This window comes from Boleophthalmus pectinirostris, unplaced genomic scaffold (assembly GCF_026225935.1).
Source record: "Boleophthalmus pectinirostris isolate CB_2022bp ecotype Guang Dong unplaced genomic scaffold, ASM2622593v1 HiC_scaffold_17, whole genome shotgun sequence".
Taxonomy (NCBI): domain Eukaryota; kingdom Metazoa; phylum Chordata; class Actinopteri; order Gobiiformes; family Gobiidae; genus Boleophthalmus; species Boleophthalmus pectinirostris.
The window spans coordinates 5,427,851-5,449,621 of NW_026571115.1; the positions used below are offsets into that span (position 1 = coordinate 5,427,851).

Here is a 21,771-nt window from a genome sequence, read left to right on the forward strand (position 1 = left end):
GGACTAAATCATGCTGCATGGACCATGTCTCCTTCTCTTCTATCAATAATATTTTTAATACGGTTAAGTAAAGACTGGGCTTTTTTTAATTGTCTTTTAGCAGACTTATGTTACGATTTCCTCGTCTTTGCTTCTCTACAGCAAATCAAGTAATCCAAAGTATTCAGATTACGTTACTCACTTTAAATAATTGAATGGATTATGTTACAAACTACATTTTGAGGTATGTAATCTGTAATCTGTAGGGGAATACATTTTAATAGTAACCTTCCCAACACTATCTACACACATGGTACAACTGAAACTTACTGCACTTATTTTCCCAGTGTGGTTTGAGTCCACTTTAATCCAGATGTAGTCCTGGTTTGGTCCTGCACTAGTCCTGGTTTAATCCTGGTCTTGTCTGGGTTTAGCCCCAATTTGGAGGTGGTATTTATTTGGGCATGTGTGAACACTGCCTTAATCACTGTAGAAGAGTATGTGTTAGATCTGGTATCTTTCTCCTCTTCTCTTTCCTCTCCCTCTCTTCTCTTCTCTCCTCCCCCTCTCGCTCTCTTCTCTCTCTCCTCTCGTCTCCTGCTGTGTGCGTCTGAAGCAGGGTGTATAGTTCCCGTCTGTAATCAGTGCTAATGGCGGCGTGTCTGCCTCTGCTTCCTGTCTGCACATTAGCCTGTTAGCTGCTCACGGATAAAACAGGAAACAAAAACAAACTCGCCTCCAACCAGGACAAAACCAGGACAGAACCAGGACAGAACCAGGACAGAACCAGGACAGAACCAGGACAAAACCAGGACAAAACCAGGACAGAACCAGGACAGAACCAGGACAGAACCAGGACAGAACCAGGACAAAACCAGGACAAAACCAGGACTAAACCAGGACAAAACCAGGACAAAACCAGGACAAAACCAGGACAAAACCAGGACAAAACCAGGATAAAACCAGGAGTAAACCAGGACAAAACCAGGACAAAACCAGGACAAAACCAGGACTAAACCAGGACTAAAACCAGGACTAAACCAGGACTAAACCAGGACTAAACCAGGACTAAACCAGGACTAAACCAGGACTAAACCAAGACTAAACCAGGACTAAAACCAGGACTAAAACCAGGACTAAAACCAGGACTAAAGCAAGATCAAAGTTGGACTGAACCAGGTAGCAAAAAGTCAAAATCAGGACCAGAGGTGCAAAAAGTACAGAAAAATAGTAATTAAGTAAAAGTGTCTTTATTTTGCTTAATTCCTACTCAAGTAAAAGTAAAAGTATCTAAATCCATCTAAAAATCCACTTGAACCACTTGAAAACTTACTTTCTACTACTTAAAAAGTTACTTAGTTACTTTCAATTATTTGATGTAAAAAAGAATTAGTCATAAATCTAATCCAGCACAAGTTGTTTAAATCAACTTTTGGTGATACATACAAACTGCCAAGGGTTTCCTTCACTTTCCTCTGCAGAATTATTCAGTGCATCTTCTTCTTGACCTGGATCTGTGACTCCAGCCTCATCCAAGTTGATCCAAGACAGACCAAGGTTCTGTACAATGACTGAACATTCTCCAGTGAAAATACCGCACGTGCAAACCCGCACAGTTTCCTTTCATTTTTGTCAGATTTTTTTTTTTTTTTTTTTTTCGCATTTCATTTTTTTTCCCTCTATTAGTCTGATTTTACTCAGTGGGTGGGTTCCAGTGTAATGAAGTAAAATACTTGGGTCAAACTGTACTTGAGTAAAAGTAAAATAACCTATTTCAAAAACTACAAAAAATGACAAATTAAATTAAAAATGACTTGATTATAGTAACATGAGTAAATTAAATGTGTTACTTTCCACCCTTGATCAGGATTAATACCATGGATTCTTCTAATTATGCAAAAATGTCAAACCCTGAGAATGAACTTGAGATTTGAGTAAATAAATGATACAAGTACTTTTTAATGAAACAATTTTGACCGCAGAATCCTTCTTTCTTTAGGACCAACGAGCAGCTGGTGGGGTTCCTGTCCAAATACAAAAACATGAACTTCATCAAGTCCCACGGCCGAGACACTGCACGGTAAGACACCACCAAACTGATATAGAGAGAGACATTTAGAGGCGTTTATCCAGTAAAGACTTAAGTGAAGGAAGTGCAGTAAAACAACTTATATGAGTAATGAGCCGTTACTTTAGGCCTCAGCAGGTGATGTGACGTCATCTGAAACCAGCCAGTCTAATGCTGGAGCCTAGACACTGGAGGAGGTGAAGAGGAGATGGAGAGGCTGAGGAGGCTGCTGGTTGTGCTGCTGCGGTGGAGCTGAGGCAGAAGGGAGAGAGAGTGTATTTAAATTAATGTGTTGAGAGGTGATTGGGCCGCTTTCTGTTTGCCCTTATTGTGCCTCTACAACCTCACTAACAGACCTAATATTAATGTTCTAAGTGAGTCACCTTCAATTCTAATACATTTCAATTATACATCCTTCAGTGTGAACAGTTTGGACAGCCCAGGTGGAGAGGGAAAGGTATTACTGTATGTAGTGGATCAAACAAAGGCAAAGACAAGCAGTGTTGGGAAGGTGACTTTTAAAATGTATTCCCTTACAGATTACAGATTACATACCCCAAAATGTAGTTTGTAACATAATCCATTAAATTACTTAAAGTGAGTAATGTAATCTGAATACTTTGGATTACTTGATTTGCTGTTGAGAAGCAAAGACTAGAATATCGTAACCTAAGATGTTTTGTCTGCTAAAAGAAAATAAAAAGCCCAGACTTTACAGAACCAAATTAAAAATATTATTGATAGAAGAAGAGACACGTCCACGCAGCCTGTTTTAGTCCTGTTAAATCCTGTTTTAGTCCTGGTTTATTCCTGGTTTAGTCTCTTTTTAGACATTGTTTAGACATGGTTTTAGCCCTGGTTTAGACCTGGTTTAGATCTAGTTTAGACCTGGTTTAGACCTGGTTTTAATCCTGGTTTAGTCCTGGTTTAGTCCTGTTTTAGACCTGGTTTAGATCTAGTTTAGATCTAGTTTAGATCTAGTTTAGACCTGGTTTAGTCCTGGTTTAGTTTCCAGCAATGAGTGGAATTACCGAAAACAATAACTGAAAACTGTAACTGAATACAGTTACTCATAATTTGTACTCTGATTACGTAACTCCGGTACATGTAATGTGTTACTCCCCAACACTGAAGACAAGGTATAAAAATAAGTTTAAATTTAATAAAGTCAAAAAAGATATAATTTAACAAAGGTTCAAATTAGGCAAATTATTAACAAAAAAAGGTGGGCCCAACTGGGGTAACTCAAAATCAAACTGAACAGAACAAAACTAACCCAACCAGACAAAGGAACAGGAGTGTTTAAATACCTAAGGACCAACTAAAGCTAAACACAAGAGGGAGGAATTACACAAATTAACTTACTAAACCAATGACTTAATCAAAGTAACAAAAAAGCAAAGAATTATAACACAGAAAATAATAAGTGATAATAATGTGACCTTAACACAAACTAAACAAACTAACTTAGTAAAAAAAAACTAAATAGTGCTCCCCCCTTTGCTGAGTCCTGATGGTCTCTCCCAGGGTCCTCCGTCCAGTGCTCAAAAAACAAAAAGAACAAGTGTAAGTCAATTAGACTTATATTAACTAAAATGTGTGCACTCAAATTAGAACATACGTCTAAATAAAGGAATTCAGTTATGTGTAATGTAATTAACTTAATGTAAATAATAATGAAAATTAAATAATACTGACACTATGGAGTGGTGGCAGAGGTATCCACCACACTGTACTTTATTTGAAGGGGTAAAGTACACAGACATTACAGAATAAGGCTGTGACTGGCAGACACTGGTTGTGGTTACACGAACACACAATAATAAATCAATTCTTCTGATAAGCAGAAAACTTCCTCCTTTGTCAGAGGTATGAGCTTACTACTGTGGCATGTCTCTTATCAGCTGCTTTAGATTATCAGATTTTGTGATTATTAGGAAGGTTTCAGTATCAGTATCGGTTAATATTGATATTTGTATGCCTTTTTTGAACAGAAAACTCAGTCAAAATGGAAACAGAAGAGCGTTGTATGTTACACAAACATTTAACACATTATTTAATATCTAAATAAATACATTTTGTTATTAGTTTTACAAAAAATAAAAGTTAATTTGTGATCGTGACATCTGTGACAGCGTTACTACGGATTTGAAAAGTTAAATATCAGTACCAGCAAATATCTGATATTGATATTTGCTCAAAAAAAAGAAGAAAATCCATATCAGCCCATCTCTAATGCCAGTGACAGATGACAAGAGGGATGAGGAAGTAGTACACTCCTCTGGGTCAGTTTATGAGATGGATTATAATTGTAGATTAGACCTTCTCCTTTGGGCCCTTTGCGCCAACAGGTTTGTGATGTATTTTCGTTTTTTCAGTTTCATTCGCAAGCAGGGCCTGGATCGGCTGTTCTTCGAGTGTGACACCCACATGTGGCGTTTGGGCGACCGTAAAATCCCAGAAGGCATCGCGGTGGACGGTGGCTCTGACTGGTTCCTTTTAAACAGACGCTTTGTGGATTACGTGGTGAACTCCGAAGACGCTCTGGTCACAAACATGAAGCGCTTCTACGACTACACCCTCCTGCCCGCCGAGGTACACCACACGCTAATCATGTTTTAAGATAGATTCGTTTACAGTTATTTTTGTCTTAACTGAAACTATTTTTATCCCAAGTTGTGCATTTAAACCTCTCTCTTTTTATTGCGTTGAAGAGGTAACTAAAGTCTGCCTCCTCTGAAAGCTGTCACTCACTCAGTCACTCACTCAGGGTGTTACTGAGGTTGACCCATATGAGGAGTCGGCGTTCAATACTTGCTATTTTATCAGTAGAAAGTATGAATCTAGCAACCTTTGGGTTAGAGGTCAAATTTCTCGACCAGTTGAGCTCTATTTCATGATAAAATCCTCGATCTGTTTACCATATACTGGAATATACTGGAAAAGTATAATTTTTTATATATAATACTGATATATAATGTCTTAAAGGAACACTATGTAACTTTTCTGCAGGGTCATAGCCCATGGAGATGATGATGCTTTGGCTGAATGTTCCACAGTATGGCATTTAACATATCTATTTAGAGTTGATCTCATTACAGGTGTTTTTACTGCTCAAAAATACCTTGAAAAAGACTGCTGATGCTGTACTGTGGAACGTTTATAGACAAGACAAGAACATCTCCATGGACACCAGACCCCAAAGTGATAGCACACCTTTAAAGTGTGACAGATCACTTAAGACTACATATAAATTCCTTCTTCATTAGCGTAGTTTAGTGTTTACATGTTTTGTGCTGACAGACGCAGGGTTCTGTAATGATGCTATTATCCAGCCTGTGTTTTGCTAATTATTGTGGATCGTCAGGTATTTGCTTTTGTAATGTCTTTTATGGCTCAGTACTATTAAAAGGATCAAGAAGCAGATGTTAAAGGAGGTGTATGGAGTCTGCGCTCTTACTCTTTTGAAAAAAGGTTCCACAATCATAACTGAACCTGTGCTGTCAAAGCCTTAAAGAGCCCATCTCATGCAAAATCAACTTTTCAGAGCTTTCTACCTTCTACCTATCGACCTAAGAGTGACGTGTGGGCCTTGTATATGTTGCCCAAGTGGTTTTTATATTGATTTGGTGTTTTTTTTAAACAAATTGCAGCGTATTTCTGCCACCCTCCCACGTGACAAAGAACTAAAGCTGCTACAACGATACACCTATGACGCTCCACCGTCTCCACCCTGCCTCCACCCTGCATCGGCTGACAATTCCCACATGAACACCTAAACAAAAGCGACAGCATAAGCTCATTGTTCTGCACTGCGATGTAAACATTTATTTACTAGCGTTTACTAGTGCAGTTTATTTACTAGTGTTTATTAATACTTTACCAATCAGTAATGTTCAGCTGATGTGGACGCGGTGCTTGAGCTGAGATGGGCGGAGGAAGGGCGGCTCACTCGTCGCGTACGTCACGTTTGGAGGGCAGAGCCTGTGCTTTCTCAGGACGGGCGGGGGGAGGAGCAATAGTCGGACTTTCATAGTTCCTGGTCTGTGACGCCTCCAAGAAATCAGTAAGATTTCTGAAATATTGTGTAATGGATGTTCCAAAACCCAAACTGTGCTTGTTTATGTGCAGAAGATACAACGTGAAGTTATTTTACATGAGATGGGCCCTTTAACCTGCAGATAGAGAAACATCCAAGTTTGTCTCATTCTCAGTATATGGACAGAACATGTCTCATGTGAAGCTCAGAACCTCCAGTATACTCTCCTTGAGCTGCAGAGGCTGCTAGTGCAGCCTCTGCAGCTCAAGTGACCATTCAGCTCAGAGAGAAACATTTTAGGTTTAGTATTAGAGTATTAGAGACATGTTTTATAATTTTGAAATAAAAATCTTTCTCATAATTCTTTTACCATCTCTAATTCTGTCCTCTGTCATGTGCAGTCATTTTTCCACACGGTTTTGGAGAACAGCGCCCTCTGTCAGACGATGGTGGATAATAACCTGCGCGTGACAAACTGGAACAGGAAGTTGGGCTGTAAGTGTCAGTACAAACACATCGTGGACTGGTGCGGCTGCTCCCCCAACGACTTCAAACCCAGCGACATGCCGCGCTTCCAGGTGAGGGCGCTACTGAGACTGCAGCGACATCACTCCTGCAGGGTTCTGCATGTATGTCTAGGACAGAATGTTCAGCAGTTACCAGGGCACACACTGAAATAAGTTTATAGAGCTTCTGAAAATGTAAGAAGTAAAGCAAAATGGATTAAAACAGCACATTTTCTGGAGTCTGTGATCAGTCCAACAAAACGTCAAGAGTGACTCACTGAAACTGTGAAGGATTTGTAGTGTTATTTGAGGAGCACAAAATCAGCTCACCTGTTGTAGTTTCAGCTAAATCAGATCTGGTCAGATTGTGTTAAATAAAATAAACTCAGATAAGTTAAACCTGAGTAACACAGCTTCAGACAGAGCAGTCCCTCCTGTTAGCTTCACTCCGCCAGTGAATGTTGATCAGCTGCAAAGTGTCAGTATGTCATTTGATCTATCTTTACCTCTCCTCCATTATGACCTTATTTACTTTTTTGTCCCTCCCAAAATACACGTACAGTACTGAAAGAAGAATCCTTTTTATAGTAATGTGGACTTTAAATAAGTGCTGTGATTTGTACAGTAATCACAGTGTCAGAGACGCGTGGGGGCCTCAGGTTTGGGGGGGCGGGGCAAACAGGAATAACCCAGAATTCACAAATTAGCGGTATAGTTTTTCCCTCTCTGTGGTCGGCCCGGAAACAGCTGTACTCTTGTATTTTTAGACCTGCGCTGGCTTATCATTATCATAATGTAGGGCTACGGCGCACACTGGGCGATTCACAAAAACTGCCACATTTACAGTGAAAAAGAACTGGGTGAGAAACAGGTCTGCCTACTGGTACCATTAAATCACTTGAACCTCTACATGATTTTTGCCATATGTTTGAGTAAAATATGTCTTTCCCCAGAGCAGATATAATGTGTAAGTACCTCTTGAAGTCAAAATAAGTCCACTGTGTACTGTCTGCATCTGATTATAAAGCATTTTATCATCAGAGAATCAGGAAATGCACTATTGGCATGCTAGTTGTTATGAGCATTACCATAATGGCAAAGCCTGCACAGGTCTTTGAGAGTTGTGAAAAATGCTTATAAATTCTTCATAATGAATAATTAGGATGCTCTGAATTTACTGTAAAAAGAATGGTTAAAACATGAGTAAGCAGAGGAAGTGCATTTGCATATTCTTCTCTTTTTGTGTGTTTTAACTTTCTGTTATGTTTTTATTACATGTGTTTATATACAGAGGACACTCCCATTCAGAAGTTTTAGTTTTAAACTGTTCATTGCTATGGACATGGTCCTCGTTTTTCATGATTCTGAAACTCATGGACAGACTTTCTCAGAATTGTGGGTGAGATCAGGTCAGACTGAGCTTAAATCAGAGTTGTGTGGATGCCCCGTGTGGCCGGTAGAGGGATTACCATGCGTGGACATTATAGTGGTTTTCTGGTGCCCGCTAGGTGATCATGTGACCTGTGGTCTGAACCGCGGGTTTGGTGTTTCAGTTCTACAAAAGTGACGCTCAGAATAACTCCGTCAGCCTCTGCACTGCTAATTATGTTGGGGTTTCCTGCCCCACAGAGCAGGGACATGCCTCCTTTGACGTCACTGAGTCTCTGTGTGACCCAAAGTTTCATTAGGGCATTTGGAATGTAACAAGAATGAGAATTTAAAGAGCAAATACCATTTTTGACCAAATTTAGTAAAGTCTATTATAATGAAAACTTAAATGCATTGATTTGTATTGTTGATAAAAGGTTTTACGCATGCATTAATCATATTTTTAAGCAATTTGTTGTTATTGTAGCATTGTTTTTTAATATGAAACAAAAATGTATGTGGAACAATAGCAGAACAGCATTTTTTGCATTACCACCTAATGATTTCATAAGGTGAAACTGAGCATTTCAAACCCTAGACCAGAAGACGGACTACAAATATAACCTTATAACCTTATGTGGAAGATTAACTTACATTCACTCAGTTTTGGGGGTTTTGATTTGACAAAATTCCAGAACAACAGTTGCAATATTATTATTTTTTGTCAGATCTCCCTTTTCTAACTGTACGTAACCTTTACTATATTTGTGTTCTGTCTTGGTGCAGTCTCCCCAGCAATCCTCCCGTCCAGCGTTCTTCGCTCGTAAGTTTGAGGCGAGCGTGAGTCAGGAGGTGATAAACCAGCTGGACGCGTACCTGTTTGGGCCCTTACCTGTGGGGACCCGGGGCCTTCACTCGTACTGGGAGAGTCTGTACGAGCAGGAGACCGACGGAGCGAGCGGCCTCTCTGACTCCGCCCTCACTCACTTCCACGCCTTCACGCGCATGGGCATGACCAGGGCTGCACAGTCACTGCAGGGGAGACCACACGACCACAGCTGCAGGTGAGTGGATCAATGTGCACAATCTGTACGTGGGACTGTATATATGTATAATATAAACATGTGAAGTGAGTGCGATGTCAACCATAGTGTTCAGTCCAGTCAAATGAAGCTCATCAAGGCCTGCTGATGATTTGGAGCAGAGTTCTTTGCGTCATAGCAACCAAAGAGCCCGTCCGGAGCAAGGCTGTTGTAGGTAGCGCCCGCATCTCATTGGATTGTTATTAATGTTCATATCTTGATTTATAAAATGGTGAAATAAAAACCCCAGGATTATGTAGAACGGGTTACTACGAGCATTTAAAGACCAAAAATCTGAGCCTGACAGCAACAGTTACAGAGAGATGGGCAACGCTTTTTTCAATAGATAGTGAAATGGAGCCAGAGTTGTTGTTCCCAGTCCCATCAAAACAATAATTTGCTTCACTGACACTGAATGAATTCTGTTTACGAGGTCTTCTCTTAACTCTCAGAAATCTCTGCGTTTCAATTTTGCCAGGATTGTGACGCCAAAGCAAAGGCCAAACCAATGGACAAATAGGGCATAATATGTCCTGACTTTGCAGACATTGTATGTTAAGAATTACAATGAATCAAATGTCACACACTCACACTGTACAATCTGAAAACTACCGTCTCAGACACAGACCTGGTTTGACTGTAGTTGGCGTCGTTGTTAGTGTAGTTAGAACAGAACAAGTATAGGTCTCCACACTGAGGAGGTGGTCTGAGACGTCATTCAGTCTTTCATTGTCCCATGTGTTTTAGTTGGATTTTCTCTGGTTTCCTTCACCACCTCCAGCTGAGTTACACTCCTAGTATTTATATATTAAAGGGACAGAGCATATTAAAAAAATCTGTGCAAATTCAGGTAGCTAAAGATGCAGGATTGTAGTTAAAGGAACAGTTTGGAATTTTGGACATAGGGTCTCATTTCCTAGTGAGCCAGGGTACTGTAAATATGTGGAGACACTTTTTGAAATAATCCATCCAGTCCTTGTATTTTTTGTGGGGTGGGTAAGACTGTTTTTAGTGGCAAGCTAACAGTGGCCATTGACATGCACTAGCCTAGCACCAACAACCTCTCCAAATACAAGGACTGGATGGATTATTTCAAAAAGTGTCTCCACACGTCTACAGTACTCTGGCTCACTATGTCCAAAATTCTGAACTGTTCCTTTAAGGCTAACTTCTATTTTGAAAACAAATGCTGTCTTGTTTTTTGAGGGGATTTGTCTGACAACTATAATCATTTTCACAATATCTTCACACTCCATCAGAAATGTTTTTTATTAACTATTGATTAGATTTGATTGATTGATTAGATTTTTGCATATTGAGTTATTTGATTTTGCATAGCTTCAGTACTAGCGTATTTCAATTTTTTGTTACAAGAGAATACTTATTATAATAACTGAATATAAAAGGTAGGAAATTCGGAAAAATAATTCAATTATTTTAATGTGAGGTAAAATGGCTCTCCTGTTTTTCAGAATGTTTCAAAATGTGTGTTGGCCTATTTCAGTGTACAGTATGTTTGTAATGAACTGAATAAGCCTGTAATAGAATGGACAGGATAACACTATAGAGCTATAAAATGTAGTTTACTTGATGCTCTGGGGCCCGTAGTATAATTTGGAGCCGAGCTGGTGAATATAAACTCCTAATGTCCGGCCTCACCTGCTGCTCTGTGGAGAATGAATCAGACAGTTCCAACATAATGAGGTCAGTGAGCTCCAGTGTTTTCATTCAGATAAAATACTGTTTTTATTTCAGATAGAACTGTTCTGTTTTTATAATAACTGCACTGTTTTTGCACGAATGTGGTGTGGGACAGGTCCAGATTAGACAACAATGACACAGATAAAGCACGACTGAAGCAGGACTGAAGCAGGACTGAAGCAGGACTGAAGCAGGACTGAAGCAGGACTGAAACAGGACTGAAACAGGACTGAAGCAGGACAAAAGTAGGACTGAAGCAGAACTAAATCAGGACTCAAGCAGGACTGAAGCAGGACAAAAGTAGGACTGATGCAGGACAAAAGTAGGACAAAAGTAGGACAAAAGCAACCCTGAAACTGGACTGAAGTAGAACAAAAGCAGGACAAAAGTAGGACTGAAGCAGGATTGAAACAGGACTAAAGCAGGACTGAAGTAGGACAAAACTAGGACTGAAGCAGGATTGAAACAGGACTAAAGCAGGACTGAAGTAGGACAAAAGCAGGACTGAAGTAGGATGAAAGCAGGACTGAAATAGGACTGAAGTAGGACTGAAATAGGACTGAAGTAGGACAAAAGCAGGACTAAAGCAGGACTGAAGTAGGATTGAAACAGAACTAAAGCAGGACAAAAGTAGGACAAAAGCAGGACTGAAGTAGGACAAAAGCAGGACAAAAGCAGGACTAAAGCAGGACAAAAGCAGGACTGAAGCAGAACAAAAGCAGGACTAAAGCAGGACAAAAGCAGGACTGAAGTAGAACTGAAGCAGGACTGAAGCAGCACTGAAGCAGGACAAAAGTAGGACACAAGCAGGACAAAAGCAGGACAAAAGCCGGACAAAAGCCGGACAAAAGCAGGACAAAAGTAGAACTAAAGTAGAACTAAAGTAGGACAAAAGTAGGACAAAAGTTGGACAAAGGCAGGACTGAAGTACAACTGAAGCAGGACTAAATCAGGACTAAATCAGGACTGAAGCTGGACTGAAACAGGACTAAAGCAGGAATAAACTAGGACTAAACTGGGGCTAAAGGAGTACTATATTAGGTGTCTTAAATCAGGACTAAACAGGACTAAACCAGGACCTAACCAGGACTAAACCAGGACTAACCCTGGAGTAAACCTGGACTAAACCTGGACTGAGATAGGACTAAAGGAGTACTGTACCAGGAGGATTAAACCGAGACTAAACTAGGACTAAACTAGGACTAAACCAAAAGCAGGACTAAACTAAAACTGAACCCAGACTAATAATAATTATTCTCATTATGTGACTGTTTATTTCCGTGGACTTTACGAGTACATCCTGATTCACCCGTCTCCTCCCCCGTGTCTCCCTCCTCCTCCGGCTGTTTGTCAAAGTTTTCTGTCCAAATCAAATATACAGATAAGGCCTTCTTGTCCCGGGCACAATCCGGGCTCAGTGCTGCGGAGACAGGGTTTTTCCAGCTGGGGTGGGGTGGGGGCGTGGGTGGGGTTTGGGGAGGGGTGCGGGGTTGTGGGTGGGTGTCGGGTGCACGTGGGTGGGTGGGTACGAGCGCCGTGGGACAAGGAAGCGCTTGTGGAGGGCAGCAGATGGGGGCTGGTGAGGCTGAGGCAGGGGCACTTTTATGGAGGAGTTTAAAAGGAGCAGTGTGTTCCTCTGTGTACAACCAGAGCTTCAGTGTTAATGTAAATGTGAGGGCCAAACCAGGACTGAACCAGGACTCAAACAGGACTCAAACAGGACTGGACCAGGACTGGACCAGGACTAAACCAGGACTAAACCAGGACTAAACCAGGACTAAACCAGGACTAAACCAGGATTAAACCAGGACTAAACCAGGACTCAAACAGGACTGGACCAGGACTAAACCAGGACTAAACCAGGACTAAACCAGGACTAAACCAGGACTGAGCCAGGACTGAGCCAGGACTGAGCCAGGACTGAGCCAGGACTGAGCAGGACTCAAACAGGACTCAAACAGGACTCAAACAGGACTCAAACATTATTGGACCAGGAGTGAACCAGGAGTGAACCAGGACTGGACCAGGACTGGACCAGGACTAAAACAGGGCTGGACCAGGACTGGACCAGGACTGGACCAGGACTGGACCAGGACTGTACCAGGACTGTACCAGGACCGAACCAGGACCGAACCAGGACCGAAACAGGACCGAACCAGGACCGAACCAGGGCCGAACCATGGCCGAACCATGGCCGAACCATGGCCGAACCAGGGCCGAACCAGGGCCGAACCAGGGCCGAACCAGGGCCGAACCAGGGCCGAACCAGGGCCGAACCAGGGCCGAACCAGGGCCGAACCAGGACTGAACCAGGATTAAATCAGGACTGAAACAGGACCAAACCAGGGTAGGACTGAAGCAGGACTAAACCAGGATTAAACCATTACTAAGCCAGGACCAAACACGGACTGAAACGGGGTAAACCACAAGGACTGTGAACTTGCAGAATCCTGGTTTGAACCAGTTTTAGAAGTAGCAGTCCTTGTGAAACGGGCTGAACCAGGACTAAACCAGAACTAAACCAAGCCTGTTGACAGTATGGAATGATTTGAACTTTTGCTCTTGCACTGCTCCTTCAGATATAATGTAGTTTTTTTGTTTGTTTTTTTTTGTCCTTATTTTTGCATCTATCCTGTTGAAAATACCAGATTTTATGCATTATTTAGTGTTTTGTTGTTCAGATTATATTCACTTTAAATTATAACTCGGATTACGTTACGTCCCCACAGTTACAGTAAAGGTGTACTGCGTAACTTTTCTGATGGAGGGTCATGGAGAACGTAATTACTTTGCCTTGAATGTTCTACAGTATGAACATAATTTTGGTCATCTCAATGCAGACAAGTTACTGGTCAGATCTATGCAGAGATAAGCCTGAATTTAGTAAGATTTCATGTTTTTCAAGGTATTTTGAGCTATCATTGAATACATGCTAGGCAGATCAATTTAATGCCATACTGTGGAACATTTCATGCAAAGAAATAACATCTCCATAGAAACAAGGAAGTAGCCAACCATATACCTTTGAAGATACATATTGCACCTTTAAGTTTTTTTACTCTGACTTGAATAATTCTTGGACCATTACTTTGTACTTCCATAGTACTTGAGTGATATTATTTTGAAGTAATATTACGCTTACAGTTTTTGGCAACTCTACCACCTCAGCTTATAACCAGAACCCTGTGCAGCTTGTATTTGAAAATCTCCAGCCCCACTCCTCCACAGGATTCTGGTCTCTGCTGAGATGAAGGGAATATTTAAGTGGAGCCTGACAGTCAACGCTCAGGGCAACAGAAAGTGCCCTGTGTCTGAAACCACTGCTATGTTTGAGTCGAGACCTGCAGTTTGTGGTTTAGGCAGAATTTAACCAGGACTAAGGCGAGACTAAAACCAGAACTAAAACAGGACTAAAACAGGACTAAGGCAAGACTAAAACCAGAACTAAAACAGGACTAAGGCAAGACTAAAACCAGAACCAAAACAGGACTAAAACAGGACTAAGGCAGGACTAGAATCAGAAGTAAAACAGGACTAAGGCAAGGCTAAAACCAGATCTAAAACAGGGCTAAAACAGGAATAAAGCAAGACCAAAACAGGACTAAAACCAGGACTAAAACAGGTCTAAAACAGGTCTAAAGCAGGACTAAAACAGGACTAAACCAGGACGAAACCAGGTCTAAAACAGGACTAAAGCAGGACTAAACCAGGTCTAAAACAGGACTAAAGTGAAACTAAAACAGGACTAAACCGTGTCTAAAGCAGAAATAAAGCAGGACTAAACGAAGACTGAAACAGGACTGAAACAAGACTCAACCAGGACTCAACCAAGTACTAGGACTAAAGAACTCTTAACGCAGTGCTATAGCAAGAGCATGCAACCAGGACTAGACTAGGGTTGAAATCGACTAAACGTGTATATAAATAAAATAATTCCACATATTGTAACTTCCTGTTTTGCAGGTACGCGTCAGTGAACCACCCCGTGTCTGTGCACCTGTACTTCCTGTCCGATCAGTTCCAGGGCTATCTGGTCCGGACCCAGGCCCTGAACCGAGGCTCGGCCCAAACAGAGACTCTGGAGACCTGGGTGTCATCCAAGGACCACTACACCGTTCCCAACCCTGCACCCAACGTCAACAGACTGCAGCACATACAGGTACTACTACTACTACTACTACTACTACTACTACTACTACTACTACTACTACTACTACTACTACTACTACTACTACTACACCGTCCCCAACCCTGCACCTAACGTCAACAGACTGCAGCACATACAGGTACTACTACTACTACTACACCGTCCCCAACCCTGCACCTAACGTCAACAGACTGCAGCACATACAGGTACTACTACTACTACTACTACTACTACTACTACTACTACTAATACACCGTCCCCAACCCTGCACCTAACGTCAACAGACTCCAGCACATACAGGTACTACTACTACTACTACTACTACTACTACTACTACTACTACTACTACTACTACTACTACTACTACTACTACTACACCATCCCCAACCCTGCACCTAACGTCAACAGACTCCAGCACATACAGGTACTACTACTTCTACTACTACTACTACTACTACTACTACTACTAATACACCATCCCCAACCCTGCACCTAACATCAACAGACTCCAGTACATACAGGTACTACTACTACTACTACTACTACTACTACTACTACTACTACTACTACTACTACACCATCCCCAACCCTGCACCTAACGTCAACAGACTCCAGCACATACAGGTACTACTACTACTACTACTACTACTACTAATACACCATCCCCAACCCTGCACCTAACATCAACAGACTCCAGCACATACAGGTACTACTACTGCTGCTGCTGCTGGAGACTAACCCGTGTCCTTGTGTCCTTGTGTCCCTGTGTCCCTGTGTGCCTGTGTCCCTGTGTCCCTGTGTCCCTGTGTCCTTGCGTCCGTGTGTCCGTGTGTCCGTGTGTCCCTGTGTCCCTGTGTCCCTGTGTCCCTGTGTCCGTGTGTCCGTGTCGTCCCTGTGTCCATGTGTCCCTGTGTCCCTGTGGCTCAGGTGGGCACAGACTGGGATCCAAAGGAGCGTCTCTTCAGAAACTGGGGCTCTGTGATTGGTCCAGAGGACGAGCCTGTCGCCGTGCAGCGCTGGAGCCGCTCTCAGTCCAACCTCACGGCCACCGTCGTTTGGATCGACCCCACCAACGTCATCGCCGCCACCTACGACATCCTGGTGGACGCCGGGTCAGAGGTCACGCACTACCGCCCGCCCCTCACCGCCCCCCTCAGGCCGGGAGTGTGGACGCTCCGGGTGCTGCACCACTGGAGCCCACTGGGTCAAACGCGCTTCATCGTGTCCCCACTGGAGTTCCATAGACAGCAGCCCATCCAGAGAGGTGAGAGAGGATAGGACTGTATGCACACTGATCTGGTCCTGGTCGTGGTTTGGTCCTGGTTTAGTCTTGGTTTAGTCTTGGTTTAGTCCTGGTTTAGTCCTGGTTTAGTCCTGGTTTAGTCCTGGTTTAGTCCTGGTTTGGTCCTGGTTTGGTCCTGGTTTAGTCTTGGTTTAGTCTTGGTTTAGTCCTGGTTTAGTCCTGGTTTGGTCCTGTTTTAATTCTGGTTTGGTCCTGGTTTAGTCCTGGTTTGGTCCTGATTAGTCCTGGTCCTGGTTTGGTCCTGTTTTAGTCCTCATTTACTGAGCCTTGTCAGTTGATCTTAAAATGTTTGTATTAACCCGCTCTACACGATCATAGTGTTTTTATTTCTCTAGTTTGTTCATAAATAAATTTCTAATATGAAACTTGACTCCAAATTCCCCCCATAACTGCCGGCCTCATGAGCTTCATTTGACTGGAGCTCAAAGCTTTGGGTGACGTCACACTCTCTGTCTGCTTCTTTATACAGTCTGTGGGTTTAACAGATGCTTGTTTAGGGATGGGTCAAAACACTACTGCACCCAGGGACCCATGTCACGGTGAGGACGAGCTGAGCTGGAGGACTGTGCACGTTTTGTGTTGATGTGAGAAAGTGGAGTGCTCATCTCAGGAGTTGAACCTGCTACTGTGCCGCCATACTACATCTTTATTTCTGATATGTTTGCTGTCACCTCTAACTGTGAGTGAGTTGTCTACAAACTGTTCCATAAACTCATCACATGTGTAGCTCTTAACCCCAGGCTGGAGCTGAAATGTCCCACAGTCTTGAACGTAGCACCTGTCTCTGTTTGTGCCTCAGCTGTGCCTCACACTTCTGCTTTTAGAGCCCCGTCCATCACCGGGTCACCTCTGTTTAATTTAGACCCTCAATGCACCGTGCCTAATCCCACATAACGACGCCCGGGGTCACATTACATCAAAGCATTCTCCTGTACGTCTCTCTGTCAGATGCCACTCCACCTCCGATATCCTTATGTGACTCGGGTCTGGTCTCAGGTCTGGTCTCAGGTCTGGTCTCAGGTCTCAGGTCTGGTCTCAGGTCTGGTCTCAGGTCTCGGGTCTGGTCTCAGGTCTGGTCTCAGGTCTGGTCTCAGGTCTCGGGTCTGGTCTCAGGTCTGGTCTCAGGTCTGGTCTGTGTTAAATGCTGCTCAGAGACAGTTGTGTCTAAGTAAAGCTGCGTAAACAGACAGTGATGTGACAGACACCTGATCCTCGTGAGGAAATGTAAACACAATTTTTTATGAGTCTTCAGTATCTGTGATGACTGAAGTGTCACGGGCAATGTGTGTCCGCTCTAACCACTAGTTACTCAGACACATTCATATATAAAAGTGAAATATCTTGCCCATGGGCACAACAACAGTTGAGGGTGCAGCTGCAGTCGTACTGTGAGCTTCTGTGTGATTGTGGACGTAGTTTTGTAAGTGTTTTAATGGTGTAAATGTGCCCTGTACTGTCTCTGACGCTGTAATTCTCCCTCTCGCCTGCAGAGGACGCTCTGCGGCTGCACGGCGGGCCCCTGAAGAACTCGTACATGGAGCAGAGCTTTCACGGTCTGAACCCGGTGCTGCGTTTGCCCGTGAGCCTGGGCGCGGTGGAGGAGGCAGAGGCTAACGCCGGCCTGACGGGGGCACCGCTGCGTCGCTGGATTGACTCTCTGCTGCAGAGCCACTGGGGGGCAGCAGACGTGTGCTCGCTGGGTCCCAGTGCCTGCCCCGTCATGCAGCGCTGTCACATGACCTCCTGGAGCTCCGATAGTCCTGACCCCAAATCTGAACTGACCCCGCCCTCACAGAGCGGGCGCATCAGGTAGCACAGATGAGGTAGCACAGATCAGGTAGCACACAGGAAGTGGCGTCAGGAAACGGACTGAGCCACAGGAAGTCGCTTTAGACGACGCATCACAGAAGGACCAACAAGTGTTTTATGAGACCTGGACACAAGAGACTCGAGGGAGACTGAGTCTGGGCTCATGTTTCATGTTTCAGATGAAACTGGCTTTGATAAAACTCTGTGCAGTTTAACATTCATCCATTGGACCGAAATGAAGGAAGGCCGACATCCTTTAACTGTCGATTTATTTATTCAAACAGAAGCAGCTGTTTGTGTTCCAGCCACAGACTAAACTACAGACTGTACTACAGACTGTACTACAGACTGTACTACAGACTGTACTACAAACTGTACTACAGACTGTACTACAGACTGTACTACAGACTGTACTACAGACTGTACTACAACACTGTACTACAACACTGTACTACAAACTGTACTACAATACTGTACTACAACACTGTACTACAACACTGTACTGCAGACTGTACTACAGACTGTACTACAGACTGTACTACAAACTGTACTACAGACTGTACTACAGACTGTACTACAGACTGTACTACAGACTGTACTACAGACTGTACTACAGACTGTACTACAACACTGTACTACAACACTGTACTACAACACTGTACTGCAACACTGTACTGCAGACTGTACTACAGACTGTACTAAAGGACTGTACTAAAGGACTGTACTAAAGGACTGTACTACAGGACTGTACTACAGACTGTACTACAGGACTGTACTACAGACACTTACTACAGACTGTACAACATACACTTACTACAGACTGTACTACAGACTACTACATACTCTACTACAGACTGTACTACAGGACTGTACTACAGGACTGTGTAGTACAGCGTGTAGTACAGCGTGTAGTACAGCGTGTAGTACAGCGTGTAGTACAGAGTGTCGTACAGAGTGTCGTACAGAGTGTCGTACAGAGTGTCGTACAGAGTGTAGTACAGAGTGTCGTACAGTGTCGTACAGAGTGTCGTACAGAGTGTAGTACAGAGTGTAGTACAGAGTGTAGTACAGCGTGTAGTACAGAGTGTCGTACAGCGTGTCGTACAGCGTGTCGTACAGAGTGTAGTACAGAGTGTAGTACAGAGTGTCGTACAGAGTGTCGTACAGAGTGTCGTACAGAGTGTCGTACAGTCTGTAGTACAGTCTGTAGTACAGTACAGAGTGTAGATCTGGGGTTAAACTTTTCGAGGCTCATGTGCTCAGTCAGGAGTTCATGTTTACAGCAGAATTAGATTAAATGATTTTGTTAGACCAGAGGTCTGTGGCTCGCAGTGTTTTAAATAAACATATTTATTAGTATTTTCAGGTCAGTAAATGTCAAAATGTACCAAAAATCTTGAATGGGAATGAATTAGACATTTCATCTTTATTTTTAAGAATCTGGTTTTACTGAAACAAGAGTAAATAGTGAAAAGTCTGCGTCACTATTAAAAGCTGCGGTGTACAGAGGGACGGACCAGACCCTGTTTGTCTGTTTGTGCCAAAGTGTAAAGTTTATTTATGTGAAAATGTTTAGTTTTTAGTCAGTGACTAATGATGATCTCACACGAGGCGGCCTTAGTTTTAAAGGCTTTGGATGAGGCTGAGTACATGTGTAGAAGTGAATGAGTTTAGGGCCAAATACAAGTTTATTTATTTTTATTATGTAACAGATTGTTATGGGCACAAACAAACCAGGCCACTGTGTACTGCTCACACACTGTACAGTCTGTGTGTGTGTGTGTGTGTGTACAGTCTGTGGTCGTGATGTAAAGTGACCTCATGATCCATGATCACTGCAGCCTCCGACTTTAAACAGTGAGAATCTGAAACACGTTTTATTTATTACAGGAAAAACTAACTTATTTCTGGATGTTTGACGCCTGGTGCAGATTTGTTATTTTATTCAGCAGTAATTTATAATTCCTTCATACTTCACTGCCATTAAGTGGACAAAGGAATGTCTTTTGATAAGCTTTTATAATGAAGACACTCGTTAACTGAAAAATAAATTGTGTTTTAGTTTAAAGGGATCATATTCCTCTATTTTTGATCTATGGTAAAATGTTGTTTCCTTATCACAGACAGACCTGGAGTTGTGTTTTGTTTCATTCACACGTTTAACACAAACCTGCACATTTAGACTGAGTTTTTCTCTCAAACACTTGTGATGTCACGTCGTCATACAGGTTGTGCTCCATTATGTTTTTAAACTCTGTATACCTTCACTAGAAACATTTGGATAATTTCAGACATTTCCAATGTCTATTAAACTAAAGGTAAAAGACAACTGAAAACTACCACTTGATGACATCACAAGATGGAGTATTTTGGGTTTGGGAGCTGTAGACAGACTAATAATGGGGTTATTGGGTTATAAAGGGTTATTTAAAGCTCAAGTCTGTTTTTGAGGAGGTAACAACATTTTAACCTGGCTTAAAGCTCACAAGAGTGGATTTAGAGTAATATGGGACCTTTAACACTTTGGTAACGTGTCTTAGATCTGTCCGTGTAACGTGATCATGTGACAGAAAATAGAACAGACTTTATACAGTCTGTGGTTTGTCCTAAATGTCATGTCTAGTTTTCTCATGTTTTTGTTAAATTATTGTGACCTGCTGTGGATGGTGCCTTCACTCTTTTACTTATTTGTTTTTAAATTAAACCAAAAGGGAATGGACTGATGAGAATGCCTTACATGATTTTAGTTATTTTTTGAAATTCTGAAAATAAAATGTTGAATTGACTCTCGTTTCTGATGTTATTATAACATTTTGGTAACAGTCACCAGTTGTAACTCACATCACTTAACATGAGAAGATAGTACTCAGTTACATTTACGTAAGTAACTTTTTAAAGAAATTGTACATTTCAGAGTACTTTTCTTACTGCATATTCTTACTCCTTCTTGAGTATAGTAGTTTTACTTCATACCTCTTACCTAAAGCAGAGTACTGTGTTTTGTCAGAATAATATTTACTTAAGTGCATGTAATAAGTAAGTACATATTTATTTAAGTACATGGTCCAATGGTCCAAGAAATACTCAAGAGTAAAACATATATTTACATAACTGTAAATACTGCAAAGTGTGGTATTTTCAAAGTATAGGCACAAAAACTTAAACTAAATCATATCTGAAGGAGCTGCAAGAAACACAAATGTTTAAATAATTTCACATTATCACATAAAGGTTTTGTCACTCTAGACTTACTTAGAGTACTGTTACTTCAATCCAAAGATCACTCAAGGAGTAAAAGTATGCTGCTAGAAAAGTACTCTGAAAAGTACAATTTCTTCACTAAAATAAATGTGAGTATATGTAATAGAATAATACCCACCTCTGGTTCCTAGTCAGATCTGTGAAGAGGCGATCTCAGGTATATTTGAGCATTAAAAAACAAACAAACAAACGTGTTTAATGCCATACTGTGAGACAGAGTTAGTGCGCCACATCCCCATTAGAAAAGTTTCCCATCTTTACAGTGTAAAATGTGTTTAAATCCATGTGGTCGTTATTGAAAAACTGATGTGACGTTTGACCCTTTGACCTTTGAGCGCCCCCTCCTGGTTTGTGGTGACGTTTTTGTGAGTTTAAAATAATCGACTGTTCGGTTTGAAACATGTGCTAAAGCTCCACGCGCCGATCCAGAACAGCCCAGAGGAGATGGAATCGCCAATAACCACGATCGAACACTGAAGGGCAGAGCTAATGAACAACACTCACTAAC

General features: G+C 42.1%; 1 protein-coding gene across 1 annotated transcript in view; it reads left to right on the forward strand.

Annotated features, from left to right (window-relative positions):
- Positions 1 to 18,427, forward strand: part of LOC110154460 (xylosyltransferase 1-like) — a 46,330-nt gene extending 27,903 nt beyond the window's left edge. The window contains exons 5-11 of the mRNA XM_055152667.1: positions 1,979 to 2,059; positions 4,426 to 4,642; positions 6,488 to 6,664; positions 8,747 to 9,024; positions 14,707 to 14,902; positions 15,818 to 16,154; positions 17,684 to 18,427. Coding sequence (XP_055008642.1) covers positions 1,979 to 2,059; positions 4,426 to 4,642; positions 6,488 to 6,664; positions 8,747 to 9,024; positions 14,707 to 14,902; positions 15,818 to 16,154; positions 17,684 to 18,006 — 1,609 coding nt within the window. The 3' untranslated portion in view covers positions 18,007 to 18,427. The remainder of the gene's footprint in view (positions 1 to 1,978; positions 2,060 to 4,425; positions 4,643 to 6,487; positions 6,665 to 8,746; positions 9,025 to 14,706; positions 14,903 to 15,817; positions 16,155 to 17,683) is intronic.
- Positions 18,428 to 21,771: the final 3,344 nt, after the last annotated feature.